At 44.7% G+C, this 24,717-nt stretch overlaps 2 protein-coding genes and 1 long non-coding RNA gene across 6 annotated transcripts in view; 2 read left to right on the top strand and 1 right to left on the bottom strand.

The window, feature by feature from the left end:
- The window catches only part of SYCP2L (synaptonemal complex protein 2 like), a 67,899-nt gene extending 66,178 nt beyond the window's left edge, over positions 1 to 1,721 (top strand). Inside the window, exon 30 of the mRNA XM_067043221.1 lies at positions 1,532 to 1,721. Coding sequence (XP_066899322.1) covers positions 1,532 to 1,586 — 55 coding nt within the window. The 3' untranslated portion in view covers positions 1,587 to 1,721. The remainder of the gene's footprint in view (positions 1 to 1,531) is intronic.
- Positions 1,722 to 2,769: 1,048 nt separating this feature from the next.
- Positions 2,770 to 6,024, top strand: LOC136792041 (uncharacterized). 2 transcript variants are annotated; one of them, XR_010835176.1, is made up of 4 exons: positions 2,770 to 3,402; positions 3,574 to 3,772; positions 4,213 to 4,402; positions 5,719 to 6,024. It is a non-coding gene; the product is annotated as an uncharacterized lncRNA (long non-coding RNA). The 2 variants fall into 2 exon arrangements; XR_010835175.1 differs by having other exon boundaries at positions 2,770 to 3,772.
- A 1,293-nt stretch (positions 6,025 to 7,317) lies between these two features.
- ELOVL2 (ELOVL fatty acid elongase 2) overlaps positions 7,318 to 24,717 on the bottom strand; it is a 99,505-nt gene continuing 82,105 nt past the window's right edge. For 2 of the 3 annotated variants that reach the window (XM_059077777.2, XM_067006775.1), the window contains 6 exons: positions 22,394 to 22,581; positions 18,134 to 18,211; positions 13,369 to 13,540; positions 10,435 to 10,559; positions 9,907 to 10,041; positions 7,378 to 8,042 (listed from right to left, as the gene is read on the bottom strand). In XM_059077777.2, coding sequence (XP_058933760.1) covers positions 7,917 to 8,042; positions 9,907 to 10,041; positions 10,435 to 10,559; positions 13,369 to 13,540; positions 18,134 to 18,211; positions 22,394 to 22,581 — 824 coding nt within the window. In that variant the 3' untranslated portion in view covers positions 7,378 to 7,916. Of the gene's footprint in view, positions 8,043 to 9,906; positions 10,042 to 10,434; positions 10,560 to 13,368; positions 13,541 to 18,133; positions 18,212 to 22,393; positions 22,582 to 24,717 lie in introns of all 3 variants that reach the window. The other variant, XM_067006774.1, reaches the window with a different exon arrangement.

Below are 24,717 nucleotides of genomic sequence, written 5' to 3'. Positions count from 1 at the left end.
TCTAGCTTATGGGCCTACTACAATTTATACATGTGATTTCCTATTGATGAACATTCAGATTACTTTAAATTATTATTTCAAATAAATCTGTAGTGAATACCCTTGTACCTATATACCTTGAATGACTTTCATTATCAGGAAGACCTTACTATTTTATTTGGGGGAAACAAAAATCACAAATCTCCAAATCAGAATAGTACTGAAAGAGGATGTGGGTAAAAGACTAATCTGGGCTAAGAATATTAGAATTCCCAGCCCTAGTGGGGAATTGGATCAAATGCGAATTAAATGTACGTGTTATAGTTGGTCCTATGTAAGAGAAATCAGACTCCAGCGGCTAAACCAAAAAGGGATTTAATTTTAACCTTGTAAGCAGCAGCCGGGAGGGCTGCAACAGCAGCTTTAAGTGGTCGTTAGGGACCCAGGTTCTTTTAACCTTCTGCTTTGCCGTCCTTCGTGTGGCTTTGGGCTTCTTGGTCACAGGATGGCAGCTCTGCCTCTAAGCATGTGTTCTATACTTCAGGCAGGGAGAAGGGGATGGGTGAGGGATTTGGTAAAAGACGTGTGCTACTAGAATCTATTCTCCCACCGCTTTTTTTTTTTTTTTTTGGCTGTGGCACGTGGGATCCTAGTTCCCCAAGAAGGGATCAAAGCCACGCCCCCTGCAGTGGAAGTGTGGAGTCTTAACCACTGGACCGCTAGGGAAGTCCTTCTCCCCTTTCTTTTAAAATTAGGGAAACAGTTTTCATGGAAGCCAAACCAATAGACTTTTGTCTGCATCTTGTTGAGTCACGTGAACCTCCCTAGTTACAAGGGAATCTGGGGTGGCAAGAATCTAACTGAGCATATTACCATCCTCCCGCAAAGTGGGGTTCTGTTAATAAGGCAGAAGGGGAGAACAGATGTTGGATAGGTAACCAGTTAATGTCAGTCATGCCTATATTAAATTATATGTGCTGATCACAGGAAGAAATGGAGAAATAAATTGCACAGGTGGTTCTGTCTGCCATTCTTCTCAATGAGCATGCGCCCTAGTGTTTGCATGACGGTGGGAGGCTGTGTTGCCTCAGTTGACGTCAGCTTCTACCTGCCTCTTGTGTGAGCACCCAGCTGGGCTCAGTGACAACCTCGTTCTTGACAACATGCATTTGTTTCATACAAGGTGGCCCCGAGAGCCAGCCCAGCCACTTTATCTGGCCCTTCACCCAGGAAATAGCTGTCTTTTCTCCAGCACCAGAGAGAAAAATAACCTAGTGCATTAGTCTGTCAGGACACGGCATGTGTGTCTTGAAAGCAGCACATGTTTAAGAGAATTTTGAGAGCGATTTTGACCCCGGGCAGTTTCCCCCATCGCACTGACTGACCTTAGCATCCAGTGGCCGTGTGAGATGCAACTTCAGTGAATTATCTGAGTCAGGGATGGAGCCGATGAAAAGGAGCGACATTCGTTTTGGCGTGCTGAGTTCTCGAGACCAGGAAGGGGATAGTTCAGGCTCCACTGACTGCTGTTCTCCTGTTCCTTTTCCACCAGTCTGAGCCGCGGGAAGGAGATAAATCTGCCTCAGGCCACAGCAGCGGTGCCTTAATGCCCTGTGCTCATTCACTGCAAACGGAATTCACGAGACCAGTCAAGTTGGAATTGTCTGTAATACGTTGGTAGTTTGTCCATTTGTTTACAAAGGTTAACCTTTTGTATTAAAATTTGGTCAGAAAATAGGAAATTCAGGATGTTTAGCAACTTGGAGTGATTTGCTTTTTTTTTTTTTTTTTAATGATTTTTTTAAAGTAAAATTGATTTTTGAGAAGTGTCTTCAAGTTATTTGGGGGCAGGGAACCCTCAGCATCTGTATATATACTACTTAGTATATCTCTTTAAGGGAGGGTTTACTTTTATTTTCATAGCTCAGATGAAAATGGTGTTGTATTTTGAAATAGCTACTCTTTCATTTGATCTGCAAATGTTCTAGTTTCTGTAGAACTTTAACAAAACTACCAGCTTTAGCAGAGGAGAAATATTCACCTTTCAGTAATTGCTAAGTGCTCTAATAAAGTCTGGTGCATGAAGTTGTATATACAGTTGAGTGAATTTATTTTAGGAAAGTGAAACCTACATAAGTTCAGGCCATCTGCAAAGTAACTTTGCTCATGATTGGATAAGTACGATTAAAGACTGTAGACTGAAAACCAGCTTATACATTGTATAATTAAGTTACGTGATACAGCTTATTTATAGTTTAATCAGCCTAAAGCAATCTTTACAACCCCAATTTGTCATCATTTTTCTTGAAAATTTTTTAATGAGCTATGTTTCAGTATATTGTTGTAAGCTTTATAGAGTCTAAAAGTGTTTAACTTCGTTTTTAGACGTGATCAACATTTAACTCACTCAGTGGCCTTTGAGTAAAGCAGATCACCCTCCATAAAGTGGGTGGGCCTCGATCAATCAGTTGAAGGCCTTAAGAGCAAAGACTGAGGTTGCTGGAAGAAGCAGTTTTGTTTCAAGATTGCAGCACAGAAATTCTGCCTGAGTTTCCAGCCTATTGGCCAGCCCTGCAGATTTCACACGTGCCAACTCCCACAATTTTGGGAGCCAATTGCTGAAAAATATCTCTCCCCCATCTATAAGTTACTTATACATATATTTTGTAAATCAGGATATCTATATGTATATGGTATTGGTTCTCCTTCTCTGGAGAATCCTGATTAATACAGGGTATCTCAAAGCCAGTGTAGCTGAGACCTCTGCAAGGAGCCTAAGGAATGGTGTGTGTGTGTGTGTGTGTGTGTGTGTGTGTGTGTGTGTGTGTGTATGTGTGTGTGTGTGAGAAAGGTGGGCAGGGTGTCGGAGTGGTTAGAATATGTGGACAATAAGTGTCAGTTTGGAATTTTGGTGCTAGAAAACTAGCATGTTAAGTAAAGCAATAAATCTCCAACGTGAAAAAAACTCAGCTTTGGCTTTGGTCCAGGAAAGCTGGAAAAGCTTGTTGCCACGTGGACTGGGATCTCTTGAGCGGGAGGCCCAGCTGTACTTGGTCAAAAGCTCTTATGTTTCTAGTCATTTAATCATTTGATTCTCCCATTTATGATATGGTCATTAGTACTGACCTGATAATAGAGAGACAAATGCCGTCTGCGTTCCAGAGCACTGGTCACTACTGGCTGAAACCCCTTACCGGGAACTCAGGTAAGCTAGGGGCTTGCCTTTTGGTTTTTCCACCGGGTCACTGGATTTCTTTCTTTACGTGGCACAGGCATGTTTAACCGTCTGTAGCAGGACATGGTGGCTGTGTAATGTGTCGGCTGGGCTGACCTGAATTTCCCAGAATCCCTGCTCCTGTTCCTTTCTGGTGACAGGGGGCCACAGAGAGAGTCCAGTGGGAGGCTTGCAGGGCAGAGGAGCAGGTTTGCCATTTTGTGTGCACATGCCCCGTGGCCTGTCTGCTGACTCCCCTCGGTGCCCCGAGGCAGAGGCTGGGCCCGCAGCTACTCTGCCTTCCCCCGACCCTCTGTCAGCTCCTCCTCTGGGCCAGGTGTGTGCACAGCTCGGTGACACAGGCCCTGTCGCTCTTGCAGGTCACCCTCATCTGCAGGGTCGGAGGCAGCTAGGCTGGCAGTCTGTCCTCGGGAGCTCCAGCTCAGGACTCGCTCTCCGTCTTCCCCGTTTCCATCTCTGCCCCCTGTTCCCGACTGTCTGCCATGGAGACTTCGAGCTTCAACATCAGACGTGACGACAACAGCCTTACAGAGGCTGCTTAATCACTCCCACAGCTGTGTAAGGTCAAGTTCTGTAGGGATATATGTGGGTATCACCTAGTGGTTCTGCTTCTTGGCTTGGACACTAGTAAACGGTGCACTAGTTTGGTTTTTTTTGGTTATCAAAAGAAGAACAAAACTTCAAATAGACTGCAAAAGTGTGATTATTCTCACCCGGTGATGGTGTTTCAGTTGTCTTGGTCATTTTTCTTGAGCCAGGAGTAAGTAGCACGGTGTTGTGAGCTGAATCAGGAATAAACAGTGGCCTCAGCATTCATCTTTGGTTCCCCACGTGGATGAGGGGAGACTGAATCCCGACACGTTTAACAGCATAAACAGCACATTCTTACCATTTTGTGATAACCCCCGTTTTCCCTCTGGGGGGGGGTGTCCCCTGGACGAGAGCTCTTTGAGCAGAGACCTTGTCTGACCTCTTCACCATTTTATCCCAAACGCTAGTGTGGCGCCTGGCGCGTGGGGGACACTGGAGGAAGTGCCTCACCATTGCGGACGGGATCGCGACTCCCATTGGTCCCGGGGGTTTAACCTCTGGAGTTGCCTGGGACAAAGTTTCCTCCTTGTCTGTTTGGAGAATTCCTCACCCGGCAAGTACAGCTCAGGCACTGTCTCCTTTGGGAAAGTTTTCGAGGTAAGCTGTTTTCAGTACTTGTTATTTTATAATTAAACGTTTCTCCGTCTACGTTACCAGACTATGAACTCTAAGGGCACATGTTTCATCTGGGTCACTTCTGTATCCCGAGTGTAATATACAGCACTGGGAAGGTCGAGCTGATGAGCTTTGCAACTGAACGTTACTATTTCTAGTGGAGTCTATCAAAGCCCATAGGCTTAAAGTAGCCTTAAAAGGGCTTCCCTGGTGGCACAGTGGTTGAGAGTCCGCCTGCCGATGCAGGGGACGCGGGTTCGTGCCCCGGTCCGGGAAGATCCCACGTGCCGCGGAGCGGCTGGGCCCGTGAGCCATGGCCGCTGGGCCTGCGCGTCCGGAGCCTGTGCTCCGCAACGGGAGAGGCCACGACAGTGAGAGGCCCGCGTACGGCCAAAAAAAAAAAAAAAAAAAATTCCTGCGTAATAGGTCACTTGGAACAGCATGTAGAACACATTTTAACTTCTTTGAACCAAACAAAAAGAATCACAACATACTTTAGTGTACAAATCAATTTATTATACAACAATTATACAGAATGCTTTTTATCTACGAAAGAAAATGGCTTCTCCTGCCTCCCCAGCTGCCCCAATCATGATACTATGTTGTTAACATATAAGTATTTTCAAAGGAAAACCGAGAAAGTGATATCCTTATTTTCCAAATAAGGAAGTCCCCAGAAACATAAAATGACATGGAAACACTAGAAAGAACTAGACTGGTCTCTCACACAGTGCTAGCTGTCCATCACAGGAAACAGCATTTTGCCTTAAAAATACTTCTCTAATGGGGGGGGGACTTCCCCCCTGCACAGGATGCCTAAATAGTTCAGTGTATAATTTCAACGGGTTGAAATTTCTATATTTAACTCCATTAAGTAAACATTCCATTCTGTTACTTAAAAGAAATGGAATTAGCAACATATATGCTTACAATATTCATTTAAATGTGTTCATACCTATGAGTAAGAGGAAATTTATTTGGGGAAAAAACTTTTTTTTTAACAGATTATACAGATTTTTAAAGCTTTGCTTTAGGAAAATCACATTAAAAGTAAACATTTTGTTTAAAATTGTAACAGAAACAGGTGAAGATATTTGCCTGATTCAGTTTTTGTGACTAAGACTTTATAAAACTCTGTATTTTTTTTTTTTTTTACCAGCCCTTGAATGGTTTAAGGCAGTAAGTGTTTCATTAAGCTTCCCTAGAATTGAAGACCAAGTTGGAAATAAGCATCCTGAAACCTCTAGCCAAATTTGAGCTTGAAAGTGTAAACTAACCAAGTTTTTCCCTTTGATCAGAGAGGTTTCCAGCTGCCTGGGCTTTCTCCTTCGGCCGAAGGATGCTTCCCTCCTTGTTGTGCAGATATGAAGCCCGTCGAAGCATCCAGAACTGCAGGTATGAGGCCAAGTGGTGAGCCCAGGGCCTCAGTGACGATTAAAAATAAGCTGGAGCCAGTGACTGACCAGTGATGTCTGTCTTCTGAGCCTCGTTTTTACTTGCGGTGAGTACACTTTGGTAACAGAGTTTAGCTCATGTCTGAGACCTAAAACTGGACCAGAGCCCACAGCTGCTCCAGGGTGCTTCGTCCTCAGTCTGTCGCGGCTTTTGTCACAGAGGAGTGCTGAGCCGCGCTCGAAGCGAGCCCTGTTGTAAAGTGTGAGTTTCTGGGAGAGGACGAGACGTGTAACCGTGCAGGTAGGACGTGACGGGGATTAAGTGGGGATTGAACACCCTAAAGCAAGTCGGTTCTAGGAAGTTATTTAGAAAGCTCCAAGAGGAAGGGGGCATCAGACAGAAGACGTCTGTTCGGTAGAAATGGGTCAGCTGGCAGAGAAGGGGCTACAGGGCACGACGCCCTCACCGGGAAGACGGGACTGAGGTCAGGCACCTTGCAGTGCAGCAGAATCCCCAGGGGCGTTTACAGGAAACAGAAGAGTTGGTTTCATTGGTGTATGTGTCAGTACCGAAGTCTGTGGTTTTTTTGTTTTCCTGTAGTTTAAATAAAACTTTTTTTCCCAAATAACTCATTAAAAAAAAGAAAAAAAGAAATGCCCCCAAAAGGACAAAGTCGTTCCCAAACAGACTGTAATGTGTTGGGGCAACAGTGAAAATGCCTTTCTGGCACTTAAGCCTCTGATGTCCATGTTATGACCTAAAAACTTCTTAAAATAAGGTAGGAAGGAAGATAAAGTTGGCAAATCTTGTTTTATAGGGTATAAAAATTTTACAGTGTATAAATCTCCAGAAAATCTCCTCAGTTTCCATTCTGGGGACAATTTAATAGTAAATAATAGCCCCACCGCTGGCAGAAGGGAGATGGTCCTGCCAGCCCTCCTCTGCCCTCGTGCTTCTCAGTGGAGCTCGTGTACTCAGAGCGGGGAAAGGAAGCGCCGAGTTTGCCAAACTGGTGCTTTTCGTTGTGGCTCGGTGCCAGAACCTTCCCAGAGCCCTCTTTTTCTTCCTATTTTCAAAAACTTAACCTGCAAAGAGTGATAGCAGGTATTTGGGGAGATAATACTGACAGGGAGGCTCATAAGAAATCGTCGGCAAGTTCAATGTCTATTTTGTCCCCAATGCTCTATTAATTCTGACTTATTAATAGTCCAGTGACATCATTCTAAGAAAAAGGGCCCACCGGACTCGAGTCCTTGTCAGAAAGGAAATGGGCAAAGTCAGATCCTGCTTTTAAAACTGAGCATTGCATCTGTATCCTAACCTGGGGCACCTTAACGTCGGAGGTAGATGTGAATATATGAATAATCAAGGAAACCCAATTCAAACTGAGGAACTACTCCCTACCCAAGCCCCTGAGCTATGAAGGTTTGGTAGAAGATTTTTCTTCGAACTAAAAAAAAAAAAAAAAAAAAAAAAAAATATATATATATATATATATATACACACACACACACACTTTATTACCATGTCACTAAGTTGAGAATTAGGAGTAGTTGTGGGACTCTAGAGACCAACGAGAGAGGAAAGTTTTTGCTGGGTTTTCCATTTATGTGACCATGTGAATATTTTCTGGGGTTGATTCGTAAAGGAACAAATGGACTGATTACTTTATGTACTGAGAGTTATTGCTGAAGATAGAGCAGAGCAGACCCTGCATTTAGAAGACAATTAGCCTTTTGTTTTAAACGTTTTAATCTGAACAAAACTCTAACTTCTTATCTGCAGACTTGCTGCGGGAAACGGTGCTCCCTGGGCCCTGGCTTTGTAGGTGCGGGAGGCTTGAGCAGGACCGTGTCTGCTGAGGGGCCAGGTGGCGCGGGAAGGAGAGAAGTCGCACCAGCTCTGAGGTCTGCACAGTTGTTGCCTCACTGCTGAGGGAAGCGTGCCAACAGATTAACCTATTAGCAATGTATTACTACATTCCCGGTACAAATGATTTATAAACTCAGAAGAAATCAGTTTATGCAACTTTCCATTCAGGCTTTGCTTTAAAACAAGTGGATCTGTTAGGCTAGTGTACACGCTTTGTCTTACGCAACATTTATTGTGCTTTCTTGGTGGTTATTCCATTCGCTGCAGTGAAGTAGGCTTTGGAAAAACCATTCCTAACTTCTTTCCCTGCACGTGGCTCTTCCCCATCTTTCTTCATTGGCTTTTTCCAGTACGTCTGTTGGTTGTGTACATGGTGAAGAGAGAGAGACAAGAGGATCTTTTAATAAGACCTTGTCTATAATGTGACATATGGTCTAAAACAATGCATGATTTTCACTGGGTACTGAACTTTCTAGTAAGAGTTCTTGTTTGTAATATGACAGTTTTTAAGCTTTGGGTTAAAAATAACAATAGGGTAAAAACAAGACGGATGCATGAATTCCAACAATGAAAAGTTGTTTCTTTTGCCTTATCCACATCAGGTTAGTATTTATGTATTAAGCTTTATGGGATTAGCATTCAAGCTATTCTGCATTAGTTGCTTACTTGGAAAGAATATGATTTTTTGGAACTTTTTAAAAAAAAATCAAGGTACAAGTGACATGCAACATTGTTAGTTCAGGTGTACAACATGATTTGACTTGTATCTATTGTGAAATGATCACAAAGTCTAGTTTACCAGCACCACAAATAGGTACAGAACTTTTCTTTTTTGAGATGAGAACTTTTAACATCTAATCTCTTAGCAATTTTCAAGTATGAACTACACTATTATTAACTAAAGTCACCACGCTGTACGTTACATCCCCATGACTTATTTAAGGATGTAATTTTTAAAAAATACAATTCAAGTGAAAAAGTGCCGTTACCTTAAAAGTACTAGTACCTGGGCTTTTGGCTTGATTTGCGTTCTCGTATTCCTCCCACTTTTTTTTTTTTTTTTAAGCAATAGCATCAACAAGGGTCAAGGCTGAAAAGCATACACTCAGCTTTAAAGGACTAAGACTCCGCGTGAAGCAGCAGATGGAGTCCCCCCCCCTCCCGCTCTGACCGCCACTGCCCCCTGCTGGGCTACCCTTCACGTTTCAACACCAAGGTGACTGATTCCCTTCGCCTTCCTGCAACACTGAGCAATTTTGGGGGGGTGGCGGCAGGGCTGGGTGGCGGCTTTGTTTGGTTCTCTCAATGGTTATTTCTTTAGAAATTCTCAAATTTATCTCTTACAAAAGACAAAGCATGGCCAGTCCCCGTTCAGAAAGACAAGAGCTGAAAAGCTGTCCAAAGTTCCGTTCCCACAGGTGTCCTGTGTAAAACCACTATGCATTTGCTGAAAGTCAACCCAAACTAAAAAATCAGCAAAGCAGGAGAAAACACAGTTGAATACAATTTCAAAAGTACTGTTTTGAATAAACTATGTTCTCATTTTTCTTATGAAGCTTTCTATTTCCGCAGCCCACGAAGGAGAGCGATTTAAAATCTACAACCACGTGAGGCCTGTGCTGTTCCCACTGCCATCAGTTCTCTTGTAACAGTCGCTTTGAAACTGCATTTTGAAAATCTCTTCCACTGAAACGGTTAGTTAAAAAGAAAATGACACTTAAAAAGTCAACGTGACCTTTCCATACTGGTTCGCCTTAAAATAATTTTTTTTCTCCAAATAAACAGTAAGTCTACAGTGTAGCAGTAGATGACATGGGAACAGGTTTTTAATATGAAGTTCATTTAGCCCATGTTTTCCTCCGTTGATACAGAATTCCTGGATCTGTGTTACCGTACCCAGTGTTTGGCTTTCAGAGGGCAGGCTGGCAGCGTGGTGCAGACACCTGACTTGAGGGCGTAGTTTTGATAAAACTATAGGCGTGCATTGAAAAACGTCTAACCACATGCCCACCGGACCCTTAACAGTGGTTATCCTTTGAGGAGGAGGACACAGGGAGAGGAGTTAAGAATGCAGGTTTCACTCTGTACTGTGTGCACCTCTGTTATTTGAATTTATCAACAAGCCTGTGCTACTATAATCTTTACTTGGTGGAATTAAATACATAATGCAGAAGTGCACCGTCTAGTGTCTCGGAGCGGAATGTTTGTATTTAACTTACCTGAACATAGAAGTTTAAGAACAGGATGACCAGCGTCAGCATATAAGAAGCCTGGAAGACGAGGCAGCCGCAGGGGAAGCCGCAGGGCCTCGCGACGGCGCTCAGGGTGTGGGTGGCGGTGAGCACGAACTGCACCTGCAGGGCGGCAAGGGCAGAACCACTCCGCACTCAGGCGCCTAGAAACCGACTGCTCGCGCGGCGCTCAGACAGACAAGGCGGCGCTGAAGCCGCCCACCGTCCTATCCGGAAACCTTGCTCGAAATCAGGAAGTGTATAAAATCGGCCACGGTTAATTTTCTCCTGGAAAAATCGCAGTTGAAATCATTTAGGTAAAAACGCTTTAACAGACATTAATTTCAAAAGGATTCATACAGACGTTTTAACAAACAAGGTTTCACTCTTAAAAGTCCATGTTTAGAGGAAAATAGGCAGCCTCACCACACACAGGAAAGCCTCTGACCGCCAGGGCCTGGGCCTGAGGACATGCAGAGGCTTCGCGTGGAGAAAAGCCGACAGAGGGGGACGTACCAGCTGAGCCTGCGTGAGATACTTCTTCCACCACAGATACTTGTGCAGGGACGGAAACACAGAAAGCCCATAGTAAGTGTACATGAGGATGTGGATGAAACTGTTCAGCGTGGGTCCAAAGAAACCTAGAAGAGTACAGTATAAATTACTGTTCTTCTAGAAAGTACGATCCTTCGTTGTCAAGTAACAGTCTTCCGGTACATCACAATTGAAGACAAATAACAATATGGCACTAACAAAATCCACCCTGATTCCTGTGCCATTATCCGGGGATTCACCCGAGGTCACCTAGCCGGAGGGACTAACCTGGTGTAGGCTTTCAGTCGGTGCCGACCAAACAGGTAACCCCCGATTTGAAAAGGCTTTGCTGCTTCTGTCATTACCACCATCCAATCAGGTGGCAGAATCTGAGGAAGTGTCTTTGCTTTACCTAAACCTTTGATGAGCCATTTTGATTGTAGAAAGAGCCTTCGTTCATGGCTGAACAGGGTGCTAAGGAGTCAAGGAAAAGGTATTGCTCTTCGTAGTTAAGTAAATAAAATCTACCTGGCAGGGACCTAGAGCCAGAAGATGCTGCAGAAGGTAGGAGAATACAGGGGAGAGAAAAGGTCCAGCAGGATAAGAGGCTGGGGCAGGGGAGAGGCGGGCATATGGGACTTTCCCAGCAGCCAAGCCACCTTGTGGACTTCTGGAACAAAGAATGTCTAAAATCCAGTTTTAGGACCTCTCCTGTGCTGAGCTGTGCCATGGAATTCCCCTTCCCCTGCCATCACCTTCGTGAAATCTTCTGACATCAACGTGGGTGAATCGTGTTTCAGGAAACCAAGGAGTGAGGGCTAAGTTCTAGGTTGGGCCAACCAAGGGTCAAAAGGACTGAGCTGCAAGAGGTAAGGTGCCGGAGATGGAAACAGGGAACTCGTAAGGATGACATCAATCAATGCAGGCAAAGGGCTCGGAACGGGGCCCAGCACAAAGTGAGCGCTATGCCTCTATGAGCTATCAACCCTGTGGGAGAGGAGACAGGCTGTGGAGCCAGGGGACCTCCTAATAGTTCTGTCCCCTTGGACATACTAGTTTGTAAAGTTTGTTTCTCATCTGGAACATAGGTGTAGAGTAATTATCTCTTAAGAGTGAGATGTGATTAAATGAGATAATACTATATAAATTAAAAGGCACTGCACATACGTTGGTTAACTAATCAATTTAAATTCTCCCGCCTGGTTTCCCAATCCTGGAGTAGTGATCTAGACAGATCAAGTCAATGAATAAGAAACAAGGGGAACACCACCAGGAATCTAGCAAGTCCTCATACACGGGCTGGAATACCTTGTCAGGGCAGTGAATTTATGTGAAAACACAAATATAGTTTCAGAGTACCAGGCAGCACAATATCAGTGATGTTTCTTTACCAACCTGAGTTTTCATTTCCATCAATAAAGAAGAGTAGTTGCTAATTTTTATAATATTCTAGCTTGAATAGAAATCATCACACACACAGAATTCCTGTGAATGAAATATGATGTCTTTACAAGGTGATTATTCAAGACCGACTTTTAGATGCTTCAGTGAGTTAATCGTAAAACATACTTTTAACCTTGACAACAGCCCTGCGGTATTGATCTCAGCCTATATTTTGATTACAGTGCAAGCCTGTTGTAATCCTAATAACCAAGACCGGAGTATGTCGGTCTAGGAGGCACGTGAAGGCGTCTCTTTTCTCTCTGCTGCACCCCCAACAATTTTTCTTCACACTGGAGTTTAAATTTGCATCTTCACCGTCAGTGATGTATTGCAAATACCCTTGGGGTATTAAAAAAATACCATCTCTACAAGCTTCTAAATCCTAGGACAAAATTATTTTAAGTTTTACGTGTTCTGATTTTTCACAGAATACTTTTAAATTCTTGGGTACAAGACAATAACTATCAAAGTACTGTTCTCTCACGCTCAGCGTTTCTCAAACTGCAGGTCGTATAACCGACACATCAGTCAATTGTGAAATCAATAATAGTGGGAGTTGTCATTAGCTTTTTGAAAAAGTGAGATCAATTTTTTTCTTTTTTAAAGTGCATCACAGGCCTTCCCTGGTGGCACGGTGGTTAAGAGTCCGCCTGCCAACGCAGGGGACACGGGTTCGAGCCCTGGTCCGGGAAGATCCCACATGCCGCGGAGCAACGAAGCCCGTGCGCCACAACTACTGAGCCTGCGCTCTAGAGCCCTCGAGCCACAACTACTGAGCCCGCACACCTAGAGCCCATGCTCTGCGAGAGAAGCCACCGCAATGAGAAGTGCACCCACCACAATGAAGAGCAGCCCCCACTCGCCACAACTAGAGAAAGCCCGTGTGCAGCAACGAAGAGCCAACGCAGCCAAAAATAAAGTGCATCACACAGAGCCGGGCTAAATACTGTTTCATGAAATTTGCTTCATACAAAATGTATACATATGAATGAGGGCATTGGGTTGTGATATAAAACGTATTACTTATTGAGCTCTCAGTAAAAGAAAAAAAAAAAAAATTGAAAGCCACTGCTCTGGTGGGTCACAGTGACGACACGACCTGAATTTTTCAGAATGGACAAACAAGCCCCCAAAGCTGACGTGACTCAACGTGTACCGCAGCTAAGTGTTGACTGTGGAAGGTGCTGTATTTTTTACAGCTGCAGTTAATGAAGTAAAACTGCTCCAGCTGCGGTGTGGGTTTCCGGCCATTGGGCATTTGGTGCATGGAAAAGAAAACATTTAAAAAATTTATCGTAATACTCAAAGATTTTGCCAGGATCAAAGACAAGAAACGAAACGGCCACTGGCAAAGGTGTGCTTCCCCGTGTGACGGGCAGGCTGGGCCGGGCCCAGTTCTCTCTCCTGATGGTGTGCAACGTTCAGTACGGGAGACCCATCACATAGAACTGGAGAACCGACAACTTCACTTACTTTGCCCACAAGGTATCCAGTTCAAAACGCACCACCAGATGTTAAACATAGAGGCATGATGGTATACGTGAAGAAAGGTAATCTGGCTGGTTTTTTTCCGCAACACAAAAAAGATCGTGTCCAGGAACTCTATTAATTTGGAGAAGTAGTACCACCATAACACTTTGGCTACCTGTACGGAACGTAAAACGGGAAAAAGACAAGGTGAGGCGCGCCGCCACCCCAGTGCCGCCCGCCTCTGCGTTCCCCCCTTGTGCTTCACCAGCGCGCCTGGCTCCCAGACTATCGGGAAGGCATCTCACCTGGCGTCTTTGCCTCCAGCTTTTCCTTATTCCCAGCAATCCAGCCCCCTCTGGTGAAAGGAATTCTTTCTAAATTACAGTAACTGGTCAAGTTGCTCCTCTGCACCTACAGAACCAAGTCTGTGATTCCTCGGTTGAGACAGGCTCTCCGCGGGCCTGGGGTCTGCTGTGTCCACTGTCCTCCTCCGAGCACACCCCCCGCATCCTGTGTGCTGCTCGAGCGGCCGTTTCCGTTCCCCGGAGCCCTGCTGCCCCCGCACGCCGCCCCTACCTCTCGTCTGGCATGGTCCTGGCATCCCGTTAGCACTCCTCTCCAATGCCACCTTGCTCTGGGACGTGACCTCACCCTCCTGTCTCGGGCTGAGTCATGCCCTTCTTCATCTGTGGTCCCAAATTTCTTTACGCCTCTATCGTCAATCTCCACAATCACGAACAAGTCTCCTTCCCGCTGGGCGGTAAGTGACTCCGAGGCGGAGACGGTCTCCTTCACCTCCGCTCAGGGCTTGGCAGGTCACGACCGCTGTTCCACGGATTCTGATTCTTCTCTGCTCCTTTATTGTTCATATTTTGTCCCTTAAACATCATATGCTCCCCGAGAGCAGTCTAGGACGAACCCTTTCATGTCTTTTCCTCTGAAGAAAAGATGAAGAATCCAGGCGCTTCTCCGCCCTTCAACCCCCGGCCCCGGCCGGTCGCAGCGAGGGCTGGCTTCCCTCCCAGGTCCCTCACGCAGTCCCCATGGCAGGGAGGCGCTTTCACTAAAGGCACCGGGCTCTCGGCACTCACGGTTAAACAGAAGAGGAGACACTGTAAGAGGAGCTTGGAAGTTAGAATTTAAGGCTCTACTATTTATTTCCCATGAAGACAATCATAAGGTGTGCTGGCCCCATCGTAAACGTTTGAGGGAATCAACCTTCAAAAATATTAAACCACAAGTAAACACACACAACAGTGGCTTTGAGAGGAACTGTACGGCGTCCCAGAGTTGCTAGTCTGCGATAACGAGGGAAACGGGCGTAGAGAAAGCTATACATCTTACTTTTTGTATTATAGCTTTGGAAGATGTTCAAAAATGCTCATCTTAAAATTTTAATTAAAAGGTTTCTACCACCTCTTATTAATAACCCATGTTTTTATTATGGAAATTTTCAAATATTCACAAATGCAGGAAGAGTAAGGAATGCAAACCCTCTGGCATCTATCTCTGAACTTCAAAATTTTCAGTATGATTCCAATTTGTGGAATCAATTCTGTTTCCTACCACTTTTTCTAGAGGGGGGAAATGTAACATAAGCAAATACAAAGTATCAGTTTATAACAACTTCTAATAGATGGGGAGACTTGCACATAACCACCAAGACACTATCTTTTTAAAAAAATTTTTATTATGGCAGATTCTTATTAGTTTTCTATTTTATACATATTAGTGTATACATGTCAATCCCAGTCTCCCAGTTCATTCCCCCCACCACCACCACCCCCTTTCCCCCCTTGGTGTCCATACGTTTGTTCTCTACACCTGTGTCTCTATTTCTGCCTTGCAAACCGGTTCATCTGTACCATTTTTCTAGATTCCACATGTATGCATTAATATACGATATTTTTCTCTTTCTTACTTCACTCTGTATGACAGTCTCTAGGTCCATCCACGTCTCTACAAATGACCCAATTTCGTTCCTTTTTATGGCTGAGTAATATTCCATTGTGTATATTGCCACGTCTTTATCCATTTAATTGTCAATGGGCATTTAGGTTGCTTCCATGTCCTGGCCGTTGTAACTAGTGCTGCAATGAACATTGGGGTGCATGTGTCTTTTTGAATTATGGTTTTCTCAGGGCATATGCCCAGTAGTGGGATTGCTGAGTCGTATGGTAGTTCTGTTTTTAGTTTTTTTAAGGAACCTCCGTACTGTTCTCCATAGTGGCTGTATCAGTTTACATTCCCACCAACAGTGCAGGAGGGTTCCCTTTTCTTCACACCCTCTCCAGCATTTGTTGTCTGTAGATTTTGAGGTGATACCTCATTGTAGTTTTGATTTGCATTTATCCAATAGTGATGTTGAGCAGCTTTTCATGTGTTTCTTGGCCATCTGTATGTCTTCTTTGGAGAAATGCCGATTTAGGTCTTCTGCCCATTATTTGATTGGGTTGTTTTTTTTAAAATATTGAGCTGCATGAGCTGTTTATATATTTTTGGAGATTAATCCTTTGTCCCTTGATTCATTTGCAAATATTTTCTCCCATTCTGAGGGGTGTCTTTTCCTCTTGTTTATAGTTTCCTTTGTTGTGCAAAAGCTTTTAAGTTTCATTAGGCGAGACACTATCTTATCTCTTATTTAATAAAATTAATGAATCTTTAATGTCTTCTAATAGTCCATCCACCTTCAAATCCACCTATTTTCTCAAAAGTGTCTTTTTATTGGTTTGTTTAAATCAGGATCAGGGTCCAGCTTGCATTTATTTGACGTGGTTCTTAAGTTTCTTCTAATCAGTAACAGTTCCCTTTCTCTGCTCCCCTGTTTCCCGTCTTTTCTTTCTTAAACTAGATCAGTTGTACAGAACTCCTAATATGGATTTGGATGACTGTTTCTTCCTCTTGTGGTTTAACTTGTTTCTCTACCCGCCCCTCCCCCCCATTTTCTGTAAACAGCAATAAGGGTTAGAGGCTTAACTGGACTCAGGTTTAAGGTTTGGGGCAAGAATACAGTTGACCCTTGAACAACACAGGGGTTAGGGCGCTGACCCTCTCTGCACATCGAAAATCTGTGTACGACTTACAGCCAGCCGTCTGTAGCGTGGTTCCTCCGCGTCCGCGGGCTGTACAGTACTGTAGTATTTAGTACTGAAAAAAGTCTGTGTATAAGTGGACCAGCGTGATTCAAACCCACGTAGTTCAACGGTCAACCGTACTTCAGACGTGGTTCTGTGTACTTCCTATGGAATCACATCAAGAGGTACCTAACTTCTGATATTAAAATCAACAGTGAGTTTGGGTGTTAACAGCCTAATCGAATCACTATGAAGTTTCCATTCAACTTTGACCCATTACTTTCATCATTTACAGATGACCGCCGTCTAGATCCATTACTTGACCAGAAGTTGCAAAATGGTGATTTTCAAATTCTCTTCATACTTATGCATTTTTCTCTTGATAAGAAGAGCTCTTCCTCTTTAGCTATTTGGAAACTTACATATGAAAGGCAAGATACATGTTTGATTCTCTTCCTTTAATTTTTTTGTCTAGAACTTCTTGGTGTTCTAGCAACCTTCAAAAGGTAACAATGAGGGGTTTTTTTTTAGTATCATTTTAAACTCGGTTTTTCATAAATGTAGTATGTCAGTATTCCTTTTGATACTCAAACTGTCCCACCTTTAGCCGTGGGAGTCCCTCCAAGGTGGCTCCTACATCTTCTTGTCATGACCCTAGTGGTCTTGGGTAGCTTCCTTGCTCTGTCACAAGATGTCCTGGATTCTTCTCATATACATTTCCCACCCCAATCAGGAATCGGCCATCTCGCTAAGAATCCTAAATCTTCTGGTGGATTACATTTAGAGAGCACAATTTTGGTATCATTGCTGGGTTGTGTCAGAGACTAACTAGGCCTTTCCTGTACACAGAGCTAAAAAACACATTTGTTTTTAGAAAGAATAAAGTTAATTCTGCTATTCCCAATTTGAATCTGTAATTACTGGGTTTTAGTTTCTTTTCTTCTATGTTTCAAATACTAGTTGTAATAATAGCATTATTATATAGCTTACCCTAAGTGTACCTATAATAGTCTCACAACAAGCAATACCAATATTTTTATTAATAATAGCAGCCCCCCACGTTACTGAATGCTGTTAAGATGCATCTCACTTGGGATATGCAGTCAAAACACCGTTTTAAAGGCACTTGAAATACTTCTTTGGGTGGTTATGTCAACAACTTAATATATGGGTATATTAATTTAGTTTATTTCCGAGATATCTGGGGGGAGGCTGCCCTGTAATCTTTTAAAATTTGTTTTATAATTATGTAAAAACACCAACTGGTTCTGAAATATAAGACAAGGTACATTCAGAGAAGTCTAGCTTCCGTCCCTATCCCCTCTGACCTGTTCCCTCCCCCCAAAGGAAACTATTTTGTTAGCGTCTGGTTTATTCTGCCATTGTTTCTTTTTAGAAACATAAGCAAATATACACATATTCCTATCACTCCTTGCCCACAAGGCACTGTGCTGTAAGCACGGTCTGCGGGCTGCTCCTTCCCGCTGAGCTACATCCCAGAGATTATTCTGTAACAGGACAGCGGTCATATCCTCATCCACTTTGCGAGGGACCCACTGCACGGATGCACCATGGTTCATTCGGTCTGTCCCCCAAGCAAGCATTTCTGTTAGGACGGGAGAGCATTTCTTTATCTAACCCCAGCTTCCACCGTCGTATGTGGAAGGAGAGACGGTTACAGGTGGCTGACTCACCCGGATGTCGGCCTCCCCTGCACTGGCGAGGCCCTGACACTGTAAGTTGTAGCCTCCTTCCCAACTGGAGAGAATAAGCTGGCAAAGAAACAGGGGGAGGAAAAAAAAGTCAACGTGAGAATTTGGACAAAAATTGAATTTCCCATTCATGTTTCCGATTGGCGTCTATTCAAGATTGAGTTCTTCCCAGAATGAGTTTGACTCGATCCTGTCCCCAAACACATGATATCGAAGGATCTAATTCTTGCTGTTGAACTGGTATCAGTGGTTACAATCCTTAGTTAATACAATTTACTTCTAACCTTCACATCCATCAAAAACAGAATTTAGCTATCATTTGAGTACCAAAATATTTTATGTAAGGAATTTATCTAATCATATGTTCTACAAATAAAATGTAGAAGTAAAATGTGAACAAATGTGAGGAAACTACACTAAAATGTTAAAACATATTGGCTTATATATAGTTACTTGATCATCTCAGTAATTTTATGAATTATTTGTTACCATTTTACAGATGTGAAAACCAGGGCTCAGAAACGTTCTTAAATCATTTTCTTCATTGTATTACCAGACATTTGTGCGATTCTAACTGATTAACGTCCGCTTTCCCCATCATGCTCAAAAAACAAAGAGCTCCACAAAGCCGACGCCTCCTTCTTGGCTCACCTTCGCATCTACAGTTCCTTGCCCAGTGACTGGCACGGAGAAAGTGCTCAAGGGACTATATGATGAATGGATTATCTGCTCACAATCACATGGCTAGATAGTGGTAGAACAATGATTGGATTCAGGTCTTCTAATTCCTTGTCTAGTATTCTTTCTACAACATCATAAGAAAATGAACTTTGTGGAAAATTCTACAGAAGAGGTTTTCTCCATTCTTTCCCACTGTTACTAAGAAACTTAAAATTCCAGAATATGATATAAGGCCTTTGGCTTTGATTTACATGAGATAGTATATGTGAAAGCCTACAATTTTCTGTTGCTTTATCAGAACTGTGTAAAGGTACAGAACTGTTACAATACACACACAGAGCAGGGAGGGACCGATGTTCATGAACTGAACAGTAAGACGAGATGAACTACTAAGACCCCTGGGGATGTTCTAGAACCTTTGCAAGTCTTTGTGCTGCTACATCCTCATTGACTTCTCTATCCTGACAAACACATCTTCCAGTTAACATCATGACAAATACAGATTATCAGGATAAGTGAATCTGGTAAAAGTGAAGGAGACGGACCTTTCCTGACGGGCTCTATTACAGATCAAGTCACCCCCCAGGTACTCCACAGCTTTGCACGCTGGTTCTCAAAGGGGAACCCGGGACAGGCCACAGGGGATCCAGGAATACCTACAAGTGCATGTAAGTTTTTGTGTGCCTTTTTCAAAATCAAGTTACTTAACTTTGTAAAAAGATTAAAAACCTCTACGGTCAGGCTGTAATTTTGCAGTCAGCGGCTCTAGTATCAACTTTGTGCACTAACGATACAGAGGCGGGGAAGGACAGGCTGTGTTCTGCTCTGGCCGGCCCTGTCCAGGCTGTCCCCATCCCCGTGGCACCTCTGCAGGGCTATCTGACAAACTAAGCGGCGGGGGTCAGCAATCAGGCTACGGGAGGCTCTGTCTGCTCACCTGGGACCCTTCCTAATGCCCCAGCTGGGCCGGCTGGCAGAAACCACCCAGCCTGCATGTCGAAGAGCAGGAAGGCAGCCTGGCAAACGGGGTTATAGCCTTAAGGGAGTGGGGACTAACGGGCTCCGAAATAGGATTAGGGACCCTCCCCACGTGCACCACCTGAATCCACGCCGCTGGCGTCCACTGACTGTAGCCCTGCAGTCACCTCCTAAACGGACCCTCTGCTCCCGTTCTTGCCCCCAACTCACTCTGAGTCCGTTTACCATGTAGCAGCCAGAATAACCTATTTAAAAAGGGGGGATCCTGTCACTACCCCATTAAAATCCTCCAGGGGCTTTTCATTGCACTTAAAACGGCGGCCAAATTCCTGACAAGGCCCGATGTAACGTGCCCCCAGCCTACCTCGTCTTGAATCGGTCCTCCGTCCACTGTCCTAGCCCCACGACCCCTGTGCACGGTCCTCGAGCACCTCGAGGCCTCCACACTCGCCGAGCCTCCTGCGCCGGCGCCTCCCCCAGAGCTCTGCGCGCCTGGCCTGCTCTCATCACCCAGCCTCAGCTCGAACCTCACCTCCTCCGAGAGGCAGCCCCGCCCCGCCCATCGCTCCCTCTCGCACGCACGCGCAGAGGCCGCGCTCCAGAGCCTACAACACAATCTGACACAGTGCAGGGACTCAGCACACTTGCTGCAAGACTATTAGTCATTTTAGTGTAGCTTTCTGGCCTAAGCAAACATCTGGCCTGGACGTAACAAGGCAGCAAGGTTACGGTAAGCTGTCCTTTGACTAGAGTCTACCAAACATACCCCATGGCATCAAAGAGAAGACCTTATGCCCTAAAGAGGTTGCCGTTGGGAGACTAGGAGGCAGTCAACCAACAGCAGTGATTTGGAACCGAGAGATGGAAGAGCGCGAAAAGAGAACCACTGGGCAAGCCAGAGCTAAAACTCGTAGCGGAGAATGAGCTCCACGCAGACGCTGTCCCTAAAAAAGACAAACCATGGAGCTGGCTGTTCAAACACGGAACTGTTGTTCCCGCTGGCGGTGGCTGATGCTCACCTGAAGACCGCCGAGGCCCTTCCGCGGTGACTCACTGCTACCTGCGCTAGTCTGTGAACTCTTCCAGTACAGAAGCCACGTCTCAATGTCTTTGTGGCCCCTGGGCTGCACCGAGCCGGTGCTCGCTGAACGCAGGCTGAACAGAACTGATTCATCCTTACGCTCAGGAGGGCGTGAAGGAGGACAGACAGCGTATCTCCATTTGAAAGCTAAGCTGCCTGAGGGTCAGAGAGCCTAAGTAACTCCTCCAAAGTTGCAGAGCAAGTGAAAGGCCGACGCTTGAATTTGGGTCTCCTGCCTCCACTGCACCCTTGCTTCGAGCAGGGATTAGAGCTTCCAACGCAGACAGACTGTCAGGACGGCTCTCCTGATGCAGCTGCCACTTCTGAGAACCACGCAAGGAAAAGTAACTCTCCCTCTGTCACACAGGGAGAAACTAACTCCGTAAACTACTATCTTGCAAGCTCATCTAGTGAACTAAAATCTACCCAGAGAAACCTAAAATAGAAATTCCCCTTTTACAGTCAGGTAAGTTAGGGAACACATATGTGACATGATTTTAGAGCTATCAGCATGGCTTTCCTGACCCCAAATTCTGTCTCCTGCACTCTGATGCCTAAAATTCCATAATTAGAGTTTCATGACAGTCATTTTAGATAATGGTTATTAACCATTATTAGAATGGTACATATTAGACTAATGTACAGATTAAACTCTATGGGTGAGATGGCCTGTATTTTGGGCAAGAATTTATTTTCGTTTAGAAGCCAAGGACACCAGGAAGGCAGCTATACCTATGCCACTGTCAGCCATTTATAATTTATATGAGTGAGTTTATCCTAACTTTTCCCCAAAAAGATAGTTGTGTTTTAGTTCTCTCTCTCAGGCACATTTATTTAACACTTTTCGACTTTCTCTTGTATTACAGTAAAATAACCTTTGGTTGTAATAGGCAGGGCAATAATTACTTGTTCTTTTTCTTGTGAAACTACTTAGGTTTGGCACATTATAAAGGAGCAGAGAAGACATGATGTAATGTGGGGAGCCACGGCCACGCTGGAATGTCACCCCAGGCCGCTGGAAGTCAGTCCTGAGGATACACAGTGACCCAAAGATGGGAGGAGTATCCTTTAAGGGAACCTATATTTGCATTTCGGTCAAACTAACTGCATTTGATATTTAACTTAAAAAACAGTTACTCAATAACTGTCTATTCTCAGGCAAATCAGGTTAACTTTTCTAAGCCTCAGTATCATAATCTGTAAAAGAAGAAAACTATATATGATCTTTAAAGGCCCATTCAGACCTAAATTGTGATTTTAAATTACAATGAAAGACTAAGGAGTAAAGAAATAGGTCTAAATTGGTATTAAAAAAATTCAAGTTAAAAACAAAGACTTCTAGGGCTTTTGGAAGGAATAACATCAGATACTGGAGCAGGTTCTTGAGATGTTAAAGAACAGTGTTGATAGCAACCGTGGATAGTTCTAGAATGCCGGATGTAATTGCTTCTAAAAATCACTCGGTCCCTGTTCTCCAGCTTTAGCTACACACACACGCTTACCTCTGCCAGCATGTATGCGGAGAGAAGTGTGATTCCAAGGTTGTACAAGGTGAGGACGCCCCTGAGGGAAAGAGCAGCTCTGTTCCTCATGTATCTGTTGCCCAGCCATATGGAAAGCAGGTATAAGACAGTGAGAGAAAAGGTGGGAAGGTAGGAGTCCAACATGAGCCACCCTCTGACTCGAGAATCTGCAAAGAAACACACAGTGAGAATCCCGAGGGCACCCCGCACGCTCAGTTGGGAGACACCGTCACGTGTGCTGTATTTGCTCACCCAAGTTCGACAGGGAACTGCAGGCCACGGCGTAGGCAAGCTGGGTCTGGGTTATAGTTCGGAAGAAGAAACCAGTGGGGGCTGGAATAGTTAATTAAGCAGGGGTCCGTGGAGCAAACAGGGCTTACGTTGAACACTGAGTGACAGGGACAAGTAATAAAGGTGGGAAGTCACAGTTCTTGAATGTCTAACTTTGGAACAGTTACCGCAGTTACTCTAACTCAGTAATTATGAAGTATTACGCCATTTTATGGATGTAAAAACAGCTCCGAAAATGTCAGCATTTGCAGAAGGCGCTCTGGTGGCTGGGAGTTCACGGCCAACACCCGTCCGTTTTACCTGTCTGTTGCCCCCTGAGGAGAAGCTTGAGGGTCGGCAGGAGAGCAGACACAGTGACAGTGTGTCCTAATTCCTGGAACCCACGCTCCCTGGGATTTGCTTAGGCTCACTGTGCATAAACCAGGAGCCGTTGAGCGTTCAGCTGATCCAAATAGAACAGCGGGATTCCAGTAGGGCAGGCAGGAGAAGCTGCCGACGGCAAAGGCAGAGCCTTGGAGCTGAGGATTCAGAAGCGAGGGCAGGAAATCAAACCGAGGACCCAGACCTGACCGTGGACCAAAAGCACAAACGGCCAGGAGGCAAGAACCTGGACAGAGGTGTCCCTCGTTTATCTAGGTTTTAAAATGTTAAAACACACATCATAGATCTATAATATAGTAATTAGAAGATAACTGTAGTCACAAAACGATTTTTGTTCTCTGCTCCTTTTTGTTGCTTAAACAGAGAAAATGATTTGGCCCAGAATTATGAAAACTGCACGCTGCTTTTGACCTCTGTAAACAGAGCTGTAGGAACTGGTTTCTCCCTTTGCCTGATCTGTCTGGTCCCCGCGGCCCCAGTTCCCCTTTCTGCACCCTGCCACCCCATCCACCCCCAGCTTCTCTACACCCCCATCCTACAGAGCACCATTGCTGTGAGCAAAGTGCCTTCTCAAGCTGTCCCACTGCTTATTCTGGAAAAACTTCTCCTCATGCTGACAGAGATAAGAAGGTAAGAGAGGGGCATTCACGCAACTAACAGATATTATTACCTTTTGCACAACTGGCTCACAATTATCCGTCATAAATTTCGTGCGCCGGGCCACTTCCTAACGTCCACCTCCACCTCCTACGTGCCACGTGGCCTGAAGCCTACGTGTCCTTCAACCCCCAGACCCAGGTCCTGGCCTCGAAGGAAGCCGTTTCCCACTGCTCTGCCATAACTACAGCTCCTCATCTGCATGACAAAATAGCTATTTTACAATTTACATGTTATCATGGCTATAATACTATTATAATTAACATTTACTGAGCACTGATTTTGTGCCACACACAGTCCTAAAGCCTTGTATATACATTAACTTCTTTAAAATTCTCAAAACAAGCTAATGATACAGGTGATATTATTTGTAACAGCTTTTTATGGACGCGTAGTTGATAAAGTCCCGCACACATTTACTGTGTACAATTTGCTGAGTCTGGACATCTGCAAACCCCCTGTGACGCCATCACCACAGGCGAGGTGATAGATAAATCCATCACGTAGGTGGTACTATCTCCACTTTATGATTGAGAAAAAATTGGGTAAAAAAAGTTAAATAACTTGAACTAAACTGCTACCCTGCCTCTTGTTAATGGTATTATTATGGGTTGAACTGTGCCCCCCAGAAAGATGTGTTTCAAGCCCTAACTCCTGGTATCTGTGAATATAACCTTATTTGGAAATAGGGTCTTTGCAGACGTAAGCCGGTTAGGATGAAGTCGTACTGGATTAGGGTGGGCGCTGCTCAGGGACCAGTGTCCGTCCTGACAAGCAGGGCAGACTGGCTCTCGAGGAGGAGGCGGCCACACGGAGACAGAGGCAGAGACGGAGCCATGCAGCTACAAGGCAACAGCAGAAAGTGCGAGGGCCGAGGCATGAACAGGTTTCTCTGAAGCGAGAGGCGGCAGGGCCCTGCCGACACCCTGACCTCCAGAGCCGCGGGAGAATCAACTGCGTTGTCTCCAGCCGCA

Source organism: Kogia breviceps, chromosome 10, assembly GCF_026419965.1.
Source record: "Kogia breviceps isolate mKogBre1 chromosome 10, mKogBre1 haplotype 1, whole genome shotgun sequence".
NCBI lineage: Eukaryota > Metazoa > Chordata > Mammalia > Artiodactyla > Physeteridae > Kogia > Kogia breviceps.
Note: the sequence above shows the minus strand (reverse complement) of the source record. Positions and strands in the feature narration are given on the sequence as shown.